Source organism: Drosophila mojavensis, unplaced genomic scaffold (genome assembly GCF_018153725.1).
Source record: "Drosophila mojavensis isolate 15081-1352.22 unplaced genomic scaffold, ASM1815372v1 contig_136, whole genome shotgun sequence".
Lineage (NCBI taxonomy): Eukaryota > Metazoa > Arthropoda > Insecta > Diptera > Drosophilidae > Drosophila > Drosophila mojavensis.
This window is the reverse complement of record NW_025318667.1, coordinates 18,904,187-18,920,189: the sequence shown is the minus strand read 5'-3', so window position 1 is coordinate 18,920,189 and position 16,003 is coordinate 18,904,187. Positions and strand designations below refer to the sequence as shown.

Genomic DNA, 16,003 nt, shown 5'->3' with positions numbered 1-16,003 from the left:
ATTTTTATATTACTTTTATTATTATTTTTATTTTTGGTTTATTATTTTTTATATTTTTTGTTTATTATTCTCATTATTATTATTTTTTGTAGTTATATACTAGGTTTCATTCTAGTTTAAAGCTAAATTTAAATTCTATTCCTACCTTTTGTTAACATCTACTTCTTCCTCTCATACTGCTTCTTCCTCAAATCGTATGGCAAGCTTTACGCATATTACAGGGTATTTTTATTTGTTATAAACTCATATATTTGTTATTCTATAAAGCGGAAATCTTCCTTCTTTCTCTTGCAGCTGCAGTCACTCGGCTCAATGTCTGACGAAGTGCCTTTGGGACGTTTATCGCAAATTTTTGATACTCTAACCAATTTACAACAACAACAACAGCAGCAGCAACAACAACAGCAGCAGCAACAACAGCAGCAACAACAACAACAGCAGCAACATCAGCTGCACCTGCAGCAGCAGCAGCAGCAGGCAGTGGCAGCAGAGCAACTGCGTCGACGCTCTGCCTCCTCGTCGCCCTCACCGTCGGCCAGTGCCTCGGCGTCCTCATCGGGCCGTGCCACGCCCGCCGCCGCGCTGGGCGTGGCCGCAACACAGACACTCTACTACACACACACGCACAACTACTTTCTGCGGCCGCAAGATGGCGCCAGCTACCTGCACACATTCCCCGCCACCGCCGCAGCGCAGCATTCGTCGCACTTCTATCAGCAGCATCAGCAGATGCAGCATCAACAGCAGCTGCAGCTGCAGCATCAGTTGCAGCAGCCGCCTTCGCTGCCCGGCCGACTGTCGGGCTCTGGCTCTGGTTCGGCATCTGGCTCCGGATCTGGCTCCGGCACGCAGTCGCTGCACGCCTCGCCGCTGCTGGCCAAGCGAGCCACCTCGTTTAGCGGCCAGATGCCGCTGACGCGTGCCGCCCAGTTGCATGAGGCACGCCTGGTGGCCGCCTCGACGCCCAACAGTCCGCGGCTGATGCCGCGACGCGCGCCTCGCCCGCCGCCCATACCGGCCAAGCCGGCCAAGGAGCTGAGCGGTGCAAGTGGCGCATCCAATGCGCCGACGCATTCGCTGAATCCCGTGCTCGCCGCCCTGGACGCACCCGATGCGCCCTGGCCGCACTTCTCGTCCCTCACCGAGCACCTGGACGTGCATCAGCTGAACAACTATGGACAGGCATTGCCCGAAGTGGGTTTCTTTTGGCCCTTGGCTTTAAGGTGTCCGCTCTACAGCTCTCTTCTTTGGCTTTTGCAGATCAACTGGCAGGAGCGCTGCTTGGAGCTGCAACTGGAGCTGCATCGATCCAAGAATCAGGCGGGCCGCATTCGGGACATGCTGCGAGAGAAGGTAAGTCACAAAAGCTTAACATTAAATCTATGAACTGGTACTTCTAGTAAACTGGAACTAGTTCTGGTTCCGGCTTAGATTCCCCTTTGTTATTATGCGTCATGAATGCATTGCGAAGCTCGAACTGAACTAGTACTTCTAGTAAATTGGAGCTGGTTCCGGTTCCGGCGTAGAGTGTTTAACATCGATTCCCATTTATTGTTATTATGAGTTACGAATATATTGCGAAACTCGAGCTGAACTGGTACTTTTATAAAAGTGGAACTGGTTCTGGTTCCGTTTTAAATTTCAATTATCTCATCTGATTGTGTCAGCCTGGTAACTGGATTCTCATATCTGTTGTAAAATTTTTCTTTGGTATGATAATTGTCAAGTCTCGAAATGATTGTATATTACAATGAACTGCTCCAATGATTCCGAACTAGTTCACTTTACAGTTAGTATGATAAGCTAATACAAGTAGGGTTGTTGGAGATGTTCTTTGGGGACTGGTTGATTAGTGCAAATGAGTTATTAAGTGAGAAACAAGACTAAGAAGGGAAAAAAAATAAAGAGCAAAGTGACGCACAGACACATTAATTACGCACACACACACAGACACACACACACACATATAGTCAGACAGTGTCTAATGTATATCTTGTGCTTAATGATGATTTATGGGGCCCATGGTTAAAACATTTTTATGACGACCCCTTACAATTATCAGGCCAAAAAGTAATCTACTTGCCAGGAATAAATACCGCACCCCCCGCACACCTCTCCCCTCAAGCCAGCTGGCCCCACTTCACCTCAATTCGTCTCAGCCGGCTGTGCCTTTGGCTAATTTGTGGCGGAAATAGTGCAGATGTGTGTTGACAATGTCTCTGCTAGCATGTGAGTGTGTGTGTGTGTGTGTGTGTGAGTCCTTTTATGATTAGCCTAATTAAGTCATTAGGCATTTGGCCAAAATAACAGCAGCCGCAGCCGCAGCCGCAGCGCCAGTTCTCTGCGGCCCTCGCAGCGATATCCCACGGCATTGTCATTCGGTTTATTGGCAGCGCCATCTAGCGGCGCATTAATGCAAAAACTATATGAATTATTAAAATGTAACACTAAAGTGAGTGCCTGCTGCTGCTACTGCTGCTGATGGGTGAGTGTCTGTATTTATATATATGTGTGTGTGTGTGTGTGTGTGTAAGAGTGGGTATTACTTTCATCTCGGCACACATGGCGCTTGCTATATACACGATGTATGGTCATGAGTCATGACATAAATTAATTACACTTCAATGATTTTTGCTGCATGAATAATGCATGAGGCGAGCGGCAGTCAGCTCTCGCATACCCAATCCCATTCCCATACCCATAGACGTTCTATAGCGATCTTCGTAACAGAGTTAAACACACAGATATAAGAGCAATATATATATATATATATAATATAATTTTTTCTTTTAAATGTCCCCAATGCAGTGAATGTAAGCGAATATATGAATAAATATTGAGTCAAAATTTTTGCTTTTTTTTTTTTTGTTAATATTTATTTATTTTATGCTGCTGCATCTTACGAATGTAAACATACATATGTATGTATATAGATACATATATATATATATATATATATATATAAGTGTGTACACATAGTGAGTGTGTCTGTTAATCGGCATTGTGCAGTCTGTATAGCATGTTGGAAATATTTTGGGATGCAATTTATCTGTTAGGAATTTAATGTTTAATTTTTTTTTTTTTTAATTAATTTATTTATTTTTATTTTTTTTGATGCAATTTTGGATGCACGTTCTTATCTGTTAAATTCAATGCTTTTGATAAAATTTTTACATTTTAATATTAATGTGTAATATTTACGTTTTGGGCAATTTTATTATGCCCTGATTTCGTTTAAAGTGGAAAATCAAACTACACTTTTTATTTAGTCAGTAATACCTGAGGGGCTGAGTTGTCTCCCAGCTCCAGTGCGTGCTAGGCAGATGTTTGGGTGGTAGATCCCCAATGCTTAGTCAGGCTGTTGTAATTGCTCGAGTTGTTATTCGGGCACCCCTTGGATGCTGTCTTAACTGTTTGGCATCTCGCTTTGTGTCTCTGGTTCGCTTATTCCAAGACGTCTCTCAGTTAAAAAGAATGAATAAATTCGCTGCGCTTATAAATGCACTGAAAGGAAAGCGAAGCTCTTGACACATTTGCTGCCCACTGGCTTCAGCTTTAATAGCAGCTGCTCCTGCAGCTCCTTTGTGGCACAGGACACTGTGCTACTCCTGCTTGAGATGTTAACGAATAATCCGAAATGACCTGCTCCAAAGTTGCTCACTTGCTGCACTGCATTGTTGTTTTTCATTATGTTTTGCGTTGCTTTGGCAGGTGTGCATACGTGTGCAGGTGTACAGGTGTGCAGCTGTGCAGGTGTGTGTGTGTGTGTGTGGCGCCTATTGCTATGCAATGCAAAGTTTGCCAGCCATTGTTGGCTTTTGAAAAGGCAGCGCGGGTGGCACTGAGTATGACGTGAAGTGAGTATGGCGAATGCATTCGTTTGCTTTGTGCAATGCTGCATGTCGCTTTTAATGAAAGAAGAACAAAAACAAAGCAATGGCAAAGAAAAAAAAAAAAGAATAGCAACACTGTGGGTTATCAACGGCTGCACAATGCTTGCTCGCGTATAAATTCCAATTATGCGCTAGACCAAACCAATATACTCTTCTTCGAATAACGAATTGAATGTAAATGCTTGAGTGAGAATGAAAACTCGTTTGGGGCCAAACAGCAAAGCAAAAAGCACCTTGAGAGCTGTTCCCACTGACCAGAGCATCCGAAATGCTGTTGCAACACTTCAATATTTAATTGGCAGTGAACACACAAAAAAAAAAAAAAAAAAAAAATTGCAAAGAAAAAAATAGAATATAAAAAAAAGAGAAAAAATCATATCAAAGCTGAGTTGGCTAGCGCAGCACCCACCACTTCAGTGATGCTCGAATTGGAGTGGCCTAACGAGCAGCTGCCCTATTTCATATAATAATTATCTGATTTGTGAGTTTATAAAATTATGGTAATATATAGTTAAATATTAAAAAAAAATTTTAATCGAAAACTTCATTTTGCTTTTAATTATGTAATTTGTGATCTTATAAAAATATGGTAATATATAGTTAAATATTTAAAAAATTATTAATTCTAGTTATGAAGATTGTAAGTTTAATTTTAATTATATTTCTCTTATTTATGGGCATACAAAAAAAAAAAAAAAATAGTTATGAAAAGTTAAATAAAAAAAAAATTTGAATAACAAAATAAAATTCATATATTTTAAAGTAAAATATATAAAAGTATGTTGGAACATTTGTACAAACAGAAAAACTAAAAAGTAAAAGGAAAATAAAAGAAAAAAAAAAAAAAAAAAAAAAAAAAACAATTTAAATTAAAGTTCTAATTTTAATTTATTAAAATAAATAATATAAGAAAAAATTGAAAAACAAAATCAATTAAAAAATAGTGAACAAATATAAGTAGTATATATGTATATATGCCATATATTTGCTCGAGAAAGTATATTAATATTTATATATATACTTTCCTAATCAAATATGCATAGACTAGTAGTCAGTCTTTTTTATTTTTTTTCTTATTTTTTAAATTTATTTTTTTAAGCTTAATCTGACCAAAAAATAACTCAATAAAATTTTAGAGGCTATGAAAGATAAACAAACATACATAGTTTATGGTAAGTGAGTTAGGAAGATATTTGATGGCTTTCAAATCGAGATCCGATACCCAGTAGTTCATGAGAATGATGGCGTCTAAGTCTACTCCTGGTCTAAGTGGGGGTTCAAGTGGGAGCTATCTGATTTTTGCCAAGCTGGCCAATCTGCTTATCTAGAGCTGTATTGCCCACAGAGCTCCAGCTAGTCTGATCTGATTTGGTTGCTTTGTCAGTCTATGCCAATTGAAATGTGAAAATGCCATGCAGCAGTTTCTTTACAGGATATCATCAGAAATATGAAAAGGGAGCCAAATTGGAAAATATAACAACTCGAACGACTAAAAGTATGCAATGAATATTTTATTTGTGTTTTATGCATTTGCCATTTGCCGTTTGGCGTTTGCTGTTTGCAGCTCGCCTTTTGCCTTTTGTCGCCCATTTTTATGAGCTCCTCAATTTTTGTTGGCTGCTGCTGCTGCTGCTGCCTCCCGACAACTTGCAACTTTTTGCCGCAGCTGCAGCTGCAGCAAGCGCTCAAGTGCAGCAAATTTTTGTCATCATAAATTTTAAATTAGTTGCAGCAAAAGTTGCAGTTGCAGCCCCTTGCAAACATTATTATGATATTTATTTAAAATTTATTTTATTTATTTATTTATTTCCTTCTGAAGCTTTTATTTCATTTTAGTTTCTGCTTCTGATACATTTTATTTGTATTATGCTTTTTATTTTCGGAAAATCTCATTTAAATATTCAGAAATTCTAGAGACAGAGAGAGAGAGAGAGAGAGAGAGAGAGAATGTTTTTATTTGAGTGCTCGCAAATATGCAAATTGGGCTGTCGCTCACTTTTGCTAATGTCAAAGTCAAGGAAGAGTGAGGGAGAGAGAAGAAGAGAGCGAGAGAGTGGGAGTGGAAGTGGAGCCATTGGGTCTGTTGGCCAGTTGAAGGATAGGAGCACATCGAAAGAGCAATCAAAAGAGGCGTTAAGCTAAAAACCACAACATCGACTGGGCAACTACCAAATGTTCTTGGCAACAATGTGCATGCCGTGAAATTATGGCCAAGCATATTGCAACATTCTTGTACGACAATAAAATTCAAGTTTATTGCCCAAGCCCAAACGCAAACGCAAACCCAAACTGGAACCCAAACTCCAAGTGGAAGTCGAAGTTCACAGACCCAGCCAAACAACTGGCCAACCAGGCAAAGAAATTTGCCCAAAAAGAATACCGAATGAATAAAGTTTTACGGAGCTGGCCACACAATATCGTATTTACAGCGCGGCAACGTTGCCAAATTTCACTTGTGTGTTTTGTTTTCATTCTTTTCAACACTGGACGAACGGTAAAAAGCTTACTTCTTTTGATGTCGGTTCTTTATAGCAGAACTCTAAAAATAAACAGTTTTATATGTATTATTGTATTGGAATTTAAATGTTGAATAATTCCTGCATTACTAACTTTATAGGCCAAATGAACCTTAATTTTGCAATGTTTTATTTACATTTTTATAAATATATGCATTTTCTATATATTTAATTCTAGCTACTAGCTGAAGACTACTGAGAATTTGTAATCTTCTGCGGCTGCTCTGTTGCCGCACTTCACAGCGCATGCAACATTGAGAAGCTCGCAATCAGCGAAGCTCTCAGTCAGGAATTTTTTTTCAGTATTTTCACTTCAGTAACTTTAATATTACGAAACTTGTTTTAAGTACATTAGGGCTTAGTCAAGAAGTCAAGTGAAGTTGTCTTATTGTTCCAGAAAGTTGAAGTAAAGAGCTCAGTCAGGTCACTTGATATACCCTGTATGAATTGAAAGTATTTTGGAAGAAGTATAATAAATGTGGAAGAGATGGTCGAGTTCATGTGGTATATATATATATATATATATATATATATATATATATATATATATAATATGATATATATAATATGATCAGCTGTAATAAGTGTGTAAGGCTTGAGTATAGGTGACATATTATAAGAGCTAGAGACTTTACATTCTACGCGTAAGCTCAACTATAGCATATCTAGATCAAGTTTGTTTCGATGTATCAATAAATCTGGCATTTCTATCGATCAAATTAACAATCATTTTAATAGCTTGATCAGAACTAATTTCTGTTATTCCATTTATAGAAATTTATTGCTTTCAATGCTTTCAACTAAATGATGAATGATAATTGATCGCTATAAAATCGATAAGTATCGATACCGATAATTCTAATTGCATCATTAATACATCATTAATATAATATACAAAGTATTTCTACAATACTTCTCCAGCAGGACAATGATCTGAGCGTATCCTCTAGTCGTGCATTACTCGATCGAGTTATTTATATTAGAATTCCATTTGAAGTGTACTTAGTGCTAGCGTTTCAGCGGTTTTTTAAAGTTAAGGCGAGCTTTTAAGAAATTGCTGGCATGGCCACAGCGCCATCTTGGCTCTGCCACTCGAGTGGCATGGGTCGTCCTTCAAGTGGAGTGAAGTCCGCGCACATTGTTATGAAATTTTGTTTGACAATTGCCAATGGCTTGCTATATCTAACATCTCTATTTCGCTCGTCTCTCTCTCTCTCTCTCTCTTTCTCTTTTGTTCTCGGCTTGTTTTTTATGTGACCGTTATGGCCGTAAATGGGCCTCAATAAATCTGCAATGCCAGCGGCCCAGTTGCGAGTGATTGCACATCGGACACCCTCGCACAGACAGACACCGGCAAACAGGCTGGCGCGAAAAGTGGCTACATTAGTGCCATAAGCCATAAGCTATAAGCCATGTCATATGTGTAGGCGTGTGTGTGTGTGTGTGTGTGTGTGTGTGATTGTTCGTGCGTGTTAACGCGTGGAAAGCCGCGCTTTGAGGCATCGCCGGCACTTTTCAATTTCCACGCTGGACCGCAAAGCCCCAAATACGAATGAAACGGTGCCAAAAGTTTGTGTCCTGACGTCGATTAAAACCGGATGCAGCCGAATATCCATGCCGTAAACAAGGCAAGTGAGTGACGAGCGAATAATGATAGGCTGGAAGATACCCTATAAGGTGAGCATTGCAGAGCAATATAAGTGGGAGAGACCAGGGGAATGCGCTGTTTAAGCACATAAAATTGTATATGAAATATATTATAATCGAGCAGAACGAAATATACAATAGTTTGACAGAAATTGTGATAAACAGAAAGAAAATGTAAAAAATATGAGGTATAAGTGAAGAGGAAAGAAAGATGTAAATAATTGCAGATAAATAGATAAATAGGGGCAATGATAGAAAGATAGAGGGTTAGAGACCTCGGTTCGGCGAGGCGAACAAAGGACATAAAGAGTGTTATCAAGGATTAATGCTCAATTATACTATAGACATATGAATTTGGGAAATTAGAAAGAAGAACTACCAGCAGAGATTATTCGCACGTCTTCTTGAAAGAGATCTGCAAATATTGTAGATAAAAGCTAGAGAATAAATCAGCCATAAATGTAAACGGATAAGCTAAATAAGGGATCTTCGATAGAAAGAGAATGATAATATTTGATGGAATGGATTCAAGTGGCGATATGCTAATATTCTTTGAATAAATCTCTGAAAAATCCTTTTACAGAATTAGAGATTCAACCATGTTAAATCTAATGCAAAATAAAAATAAATTTTCAAACACAATTAAAAACTTGTCAATTGTGAATGAGCTCTCAACAGTCGGCAGAAGCGAAGTTCGTTCGCCTGTTTGCTTGTCTAGCATTCAACTGCTCAGCTCCTTTTGCTTTGCTTTGTAATTTTCCAGGGTATGTGCGCTATCATGGCAGCAAACAACAATGGGCACACGTAGCCCGGTGCAACAGTCGCATCTGTCAGGACTGTCATTTGGTTGCGTTTTGGTCGTTGACTGTGCTGCTCTGGGCCACGCCTTTTTGTAACAATGCAGCATCCGACAGCAGCCAGATAGGCGCCTATAAGCATGCAATGCGCTGATTTCACACACACATACACTTGCACACTTGCACACTCACTTTGCATGTGCCATTATTGCATAGCAGCAGGAGGCGTTGCCTTTGTTTATGCGCATTATACAGTGGGGAAATTGAAAATGTTGCGATGCCAGTGCAGCTCAGCCGGAAGGATGTCTCATGTGCCATGTCCTGTTGCGCGAGTTGTTGGACTTGGCTCAAATTGCCTTTTTACATGTTTATCGTTAAGTAAATATGAACATATCGATACTATAACTGGGTAGTAGAGGGGGGGAATTCTAATTCAGTTATTGATATTACATTGGATTCCTTACTTTATCCAATTGTCATTCGAATCATATTCAGGAAGTGTAACTATCATGGGAGATATTTGATCGCTCGATTCCTGCTTGGCTCTCTATTCCTTTACCTATTACACTCTTTATATTCCACACTTTTCCCAGAGTGAATAACTTTTTTCTTGGAATTTCCTAAAGTGTTGCGGTGCTTAATAACCTTTTATTGCGGCTAAGCCCTTTAAAAGGTTTTAGATATCAACCCGAATAGGGGTTGTCTCTGGGCATGCAGAAAAATCTGGGGACACTTGTCGGGGCGGCATCTTTAATTAAAAATTTTCGACAGCTGCGTGTCTGAGCATAAATTGCGCATCGAGCCTGTCAAATCTACGTAAATTTGCTCAAATATTTGAGCAATTAGATCCAGCTAGGGGGCGGGGGACGATGGGGCGTTGGGGCGTTGCTGCTGCGTATGGCATTTTGCGTGTAATTAATTGGTAGCCGAAATGCATTGCATACTTTAGTGGAGTCAATGGGTTAAGCCAAGTCGTGCCCACTCTGTCTTCCGCCTCCCGCCTCCCGGCTCCTGCCCGGCCTGGCATATTCTCATGCCCAGCTTTCGTGGTTGGCCATGGTTGTATATTCTTCTGCTTGGTTTCTGTTTATGACAACTTTCAAATATGCCTACACACACATACATGTGTGAGTGTGTGTGTGTGTGTGGAGAAACATGTGCTGCCTACTTTTCGGCGTCGGCGTCGGTGTCGACTGTCTGGCAACTTGTGCGGCAGGCGACAACATTCGACGGCAACCAACTGCCAAGCGAGTGCGGCCTGCAAAATTAATGGCCATCAGTCGCATAATAAATGAAGCAATGTCTTTCTCGTGCCACGCCCACACGACAAAGACAAAAAGTTGTAAAGTTTTGTGTCTAAGGCCCGCATGCTTTGGACACCAGCGCCAGCCAAACGGATTCAAGGCGGCCAAGAGCTGGCAGGGCGTTTGGAGGGCGCATTGGGGGCGTGATGCGTGGCCCGTTCTTGGCGCTGTCTGTCTGGCAGCTGGCAAGGACAACTCATTTTGTGTATGCAGCGCACACATGTTGGCCACGCTCGTTTATTCATTTGAATTATTCCCAAAAGCGCATTTAATTTTAATTATGCGTGACAATGCCTCATACAGAATGCCGCCAAGCGACTACTATCCCAACTTCCGTGCTGCGCCCCGTACTCCGGTGACCTCGCTCCCCCCGCTTGGCCCTGCCCCACATGGCTCGCATCATGCCCCCTAGTCGCTGTCATCGCATAATACGCGCGCCCATCGCTCCCGCTCGAGTACTTTGGTTGGGCTCAAGCAGCACTCACAACTAACTACGAGCAGCTCCTTTGTTTCAACTATAATCCTTGCCACAAAACAAAAGAAAAAAAACACACACACACACACACACACATATATGCACACATATAAAAAGCACAACTCGAAGTGCTGTGAATTATTACAAGTTTTACTTTTCGTTTTCTTTTTCGCTCTTATTTTTTTAATTTTATAAATGAATTGAAATCCCGCTGAAGCGGTCAAAATTTAGCACACAGCAAACAATAAGAAACAAGCAGAATAGCAAAAATGTCATAACAATAAGAACAAAAGAGAAATGGTGAAATCTACAATGAACGACTGTCATATACCCTGTGAAATGCGGTGCTCTTGATGCGGAAAAGTATCATCGATTTCAAAAATACTAAACATGCAATTTCTAAAATTCTATTGTCAACTACAAATACCCTGTATTTGCTGACTTTGAATGTTTAATATACGCTGGACAGTTAGATAAAACAATTGACTAATACTCTATGTTTTCTGGCTATGAAGCGGTATATGAAATGAAATAATCTTGCTCATGCTCATTCGCTTTCGTTTTAAGCAGAAGAATTTGGTTCTATTCGCTTTTATATTCTGTTAAGCGTGCTCAGTTGACCTATCCGTGTCATGCTCGAACGAACACCGTTTAGGGACCGACACGATTGACATTCGCATATTGAGACTAACCCTACAATTCAATGCGAACGGTCCTCACATACAAGCGAAACCAGCATTCGCTTATATACCAATACACGAGCCCGTCGAATATGGGTAACCTGGTAGGGTTGCCAGGTGGGTCCGTCGAATATGGGCAGCCCTATACATATACAAAAAACTTTGCTTTGTCCGATCACAAGAGAGCTCGTTGTAGAACCGAAACATTCGTTTGCTCTCAGAATGTCAGTATAGACATATCTTTGAAGACATCGAGAAACGATCAACAGTTATGCGAGCTATGCTGATAATATTTCTTGAGAGGTTCTTTTGCTTGCTCTCTGCATATATGGGAAGAGAATTAATCATAGGAAATAGATATTCCTTTTTATTTCGTTTTTTCAAGCAACTTAAGCTAAACCAAAGAAAGATCTATTGAATGTTAAAGTTTCTCCAGCTATTTTTTATGGCTCATTCCTGGATATTTTATATAATTTTTGAGCAGAAAAAGTAGAGGAAATCAACCAGATTAGCTCTACTCAAATATATACTCATGATGATAATTTCATATTAATTTTAATCAGTTCAAATTTGTAGAATTCTCAAGCTCTGCTGCAGCTAAATTTGCCAGTTACAGGGTATTAGATTCAAATAAATATTTCAAAGCAAAAATATATATTTCTTTGTGCAGCGTTTTGTCGTAGTTGTTGTTGTTGTTGCTTTTGTCCTTTTTATCTGCTGTTATTTTATATTTCTGTTTTGGTCGAGCTTTTTCTTTTGAGCTGAACTGAAAGTGAGTTGATTTGGGGCCGAGATGGCCCCATGGCAGGGGGCGTGTTGGCCGTGCTTGACTTATGCGCTTGCCTCGCTGCTGGCGACAGCATTTGAATGTGGGGCAGCAGCAGCAGCAGCTGAAGCAGCTGAAGCGATTGGCCAACAAGGGCAGCGGGCGGGAGATGGAAGGATACGCTGGCGGAAAATTACTGGAAAAAAGAAACAACAATGGTAATAGAAATGTTTAAGAATGTGCACAGAATTCCACATTAAAGAATTTTAGATATTCAAATTTGAATCTTATTGGAACTCTTATGGGAACTATATTAGAGCTCTGTATTAGTAAGACATTTGAATGGGTTGTATCGATAGCTGAAGATGGGGACAATATGGGGGATAGCTGAAGATGGGATATAATATAAAATATATGAAAATATTGTTTCTTGATTTCTTGATATGGTTTATTAATTTAATATATAAAAAATATATGAATTCATTCTGTTTAAAAGATAGTTCAGAGCATCCATAACTTATGCTCAGTCAGTATTTATTTACATTTTCTATATATGTATTAACCCCACATCTCGTTTTTTGCCCCCTATTGTCCAGTTGTTGCCCACTGTGCTCTGTTAATTCGTTTCCCTGTAAGCTTTTAGGCGCATGCCTTTAAATATGTTGCATGTATGCTTTCCACTTTGCATGGGCGGAGAGGGGCGGAGGGGCCATACTTCAAATGCCTAAAAACAAAATAGAAAAATTAAATGTAAAAAGCTAATAAATATACATATATGTATATGTGTGTAGAGAGAGGGAGAGAGAGCAAAGCGGCAAAGTGGTCGCTAGGAAATGTCCCTGTTCTTCTTCTTCTTCCTCATCTTGTTTTTGGTTGCCTACATTTTGGCTGCGGTCGAAGCATAAAACATGATTATGAACGACTCTGGCAGGATGCGAGCGAGCTGCTCGAAGCGAACTAAACCTAAGTGAACCCCGAACCTCAACGTGTGCCGGCAATTAAAGCGACCTACGCCTTGTCACCTCCCTCCCCCCCTGCCCACTCAACTCCACCCCCTACCCACCAATATATTCAGTTCATTCAGCTGGGCTGCTCCAGCTCCTCCACTCGACACAAACCGCACTAAAGTTGTGTGTTAAGCGGCTTTTGGCTGCGTATTTAAGCCGTTTATGTTGTTACGTGTTACAGCGAAATATACACGACTTACACACACACACAGACACACATCTAGACTCACATACAGTTGCACACGCACACTATATACCCTTGGCCGTGGGCCGTATGTCAGCTGCAATTTGCCAGGATCGGCTGGCTGGCTGGCTGGCTGGCGGTCTGACTAAAGCAGCCGAGCAGCGAAAGCAACACTCAAAGTAATGCCAAAAAATGATATTAAGCGGATTGCCCGACGACAATGTGAAACACTGCGCCATTGCCGCCATAGCGCAGTTCGTTTCAGCTCCCAGAGTCGTCTCAAATTTATGAAAAACTATGCGAAAGGGCAAAAGGAACAACAGCAACAACAGCAACAACAGCAGCAACAACAACATCAAAAAGCAAACAGCAAACACCAATAATACTTATGACCACACACACACACACACACATACACAAACATTAGCTAAAGGTACAGCTCTGGCCTGGGCATAGGCATGGGGCATGAGGCATGTGGCACTTGTGTAGGTAGTTTCAATGTTACGCTAGGCACTGCCATATATATTTATGGGCACGGGATTAAAAAGGATATTAGCCAGTTGTCGCCAGTGCTCCAGTTAAACAAGTGCTAACAATGGCCACAACAGATGCTCGCTCACAGCCAAACAGGCGACAAAAGGTGCATGAAACGATGTGTGTGGCTGTAAAGTTAAATTAACTATATAGCTCTATATAGATGTGCTGATGGAAAAATATATATCAGATATTTGAAATGTATGCACTATATGGAATATACATATATATGTAAATATATATATATAGAGAGAGAGCAGAGACAGGGAGAGCAAAAATGAAATGTATTTTTATAAATAAAATAAAAAATATTTATAAATAAGATTAAAAAATCATAAATTTCAATCAAGTTATGTAAAATAAAATTTTTGTTCAACAGATGCAGGGCCAATCAGATGAATTTCATTGATATCTGCAGACGTTTTTGATACTCATTCGCGAAAGTAAAATGAGCATATTGGTTTCGTGCAATGTGCTTTCGTATGATTGCAAATCATTTCGAAGCTATAGAGATCTGAAATTTGTAAGCCATTCTCTTGTAAGTCCTCGAATTATCACGAGCTTTTCTTTGACAGCCTACTCTTAGGGGCGTGGCAAATTCGAAAATGCAGAAAGCATGGTAGCTGACTCGAATGTGGAATATAACAGCCGCAAATCAATAAGATATAGCGGATAAACTATGCCTATTGGAGGTGTGGCAAATCGGGTAAAACTGTATTTCCTACAGTTGAACAGTTAACAGCTGAATTACTGTTGACATCCTCTATTTATATGATTTCTATATACCAACTGAGGGCGTGGCAAATGGGAAATTGTATTTGGCAGTATTTGGTCCCTGAATGTGTATTCTTCAGTCGGTAACGCTCGACTGCAGTGCTCTTACTTGATTATTGCTATCATTAGTTTTTTTTTATACATAATTTATTTTTAATTATTCTCACTCCAAAATGCGTTTCAGTGTAGCAGTCTTGGTGCTTATTTGTATGCAAATGGAATATTATATATATTCACAATATATTATATAAGTACATATAAATACATATATGTATGTATATATTTTTTTTCTTTTTGACACTTGCGATCTATAATTTGCATACAAATTAAATACAAATATTGTCATATTTCATGTAACTGCTCGTTTTTTGCTTTCAATTGGATGATATAACAGGTTATAATTATTTGGAGTTCCGCCTTTAGCCATTGTCTGAATTTGAAAAACTAAACTTTCTGGTCAAATTTTCGGACTTTCTTCGATTTAATCATTTATTTACATTTTATGTATTTATTTATGAGTTTACTGCCAGAATGTCAATCAATCTTCTTCTTCCTAGACAAATTTAATTCAATTTCAACTGTAAATGTGAATTTGAATGAATTTAGATGTTGTTGCTGAGATCTTGGGATTTTTGTGAAATTTCTTTTGTTGCATTTTTAAATCGCTTCAACTGGAATCAGTTAAAATTTTATTAGTTTTTACACAAAATTTGTTCTTTAATTATTCATATGCGATATTATTTAGGTATTTCTCTATGGCTTGCTCAAATTTAACGCCTCTTTTGTGTCCCACTGGGTGCACGACTCACACAAACACACACAGACACACACATGAGTGTGTGTTTGCTGCCTTATGTGTATTTCTATTCATTTGGAGCTTACATAAATTCATAGAGCTGGCAGTTGGGGGCTTTTTGGCTCTTTGGCTCTTTGGCCGCTTTTGGCTTAATTGCTCAACAAGTTGGCATCGTGCGGCGCTGCTGGCATAAAAGGGAAACTCTGCATGCGAATACAATTTAGCATTCAATTTTGAGCAAAGGCCACCTGCCAGGCGCTGCTGCTGTGACATGCAAACACATGGACAGCATCTAATGCCAGTCTGTTGACAGCTGCTGTGCCCGTCACTATGTGTGTGTGTGTGCGTGTGTGTGTGTGTGTGGCAGCAGCAGGTGCAGATTTGGGGCATGGCAATCTGTGAAATTCACAATTAAATTGTTCGCCGCATGCTGATGCGTTGCTGTCAGGCCTTAAGTCCACCATTTGCACATCGCACGCTAATTGACTGCGGCTGTTCCCGCAAAACATCAAAATTGTGCTCCTAAAGGTCGAGGCCAAAAATCAATAGGGTTTTTAGTCGCTCAGCTGCGTACGGACATCGTTGTCATCGTTTTGCGCCATGCCATTTGCCACTAGCCTTTCAGTTGCC

At 39.8% G+C, this 16,003-nt stretch overlaps 1 protein-coding gene across 7 annotated transcripts in view; it reads left to right on the top strand.

Moving 5' to 3' along the window:
• The first annotated feature begins 294 nt into the window (after positions 1-294).
• LOC6584206 (uncharacterized protein CG43867) overlaps positions 295-16,003 on the top strand; it is a 136,503-nt gene continuing 120,794 nt past the window's right edge. For all 7 annotated transcript variants that reach the window (XM_044011574.1, XM_044011575.1, XM_044011573.1 and 4 more), the window contains exons 1-2: positions 295-1,194; positions 1,261-1,353. In XM_044011574.1, the coding sequence (XP_043867509.1) occupies positions 313-1,194; positions 1,261-1,353 (975 nt within the window). In that variant the 5' untranslated portion in view covers positions 295-312. The remainder of the gene's footprint in view (positions 1,195-1,260; positions 1,354-16,003) is intronic.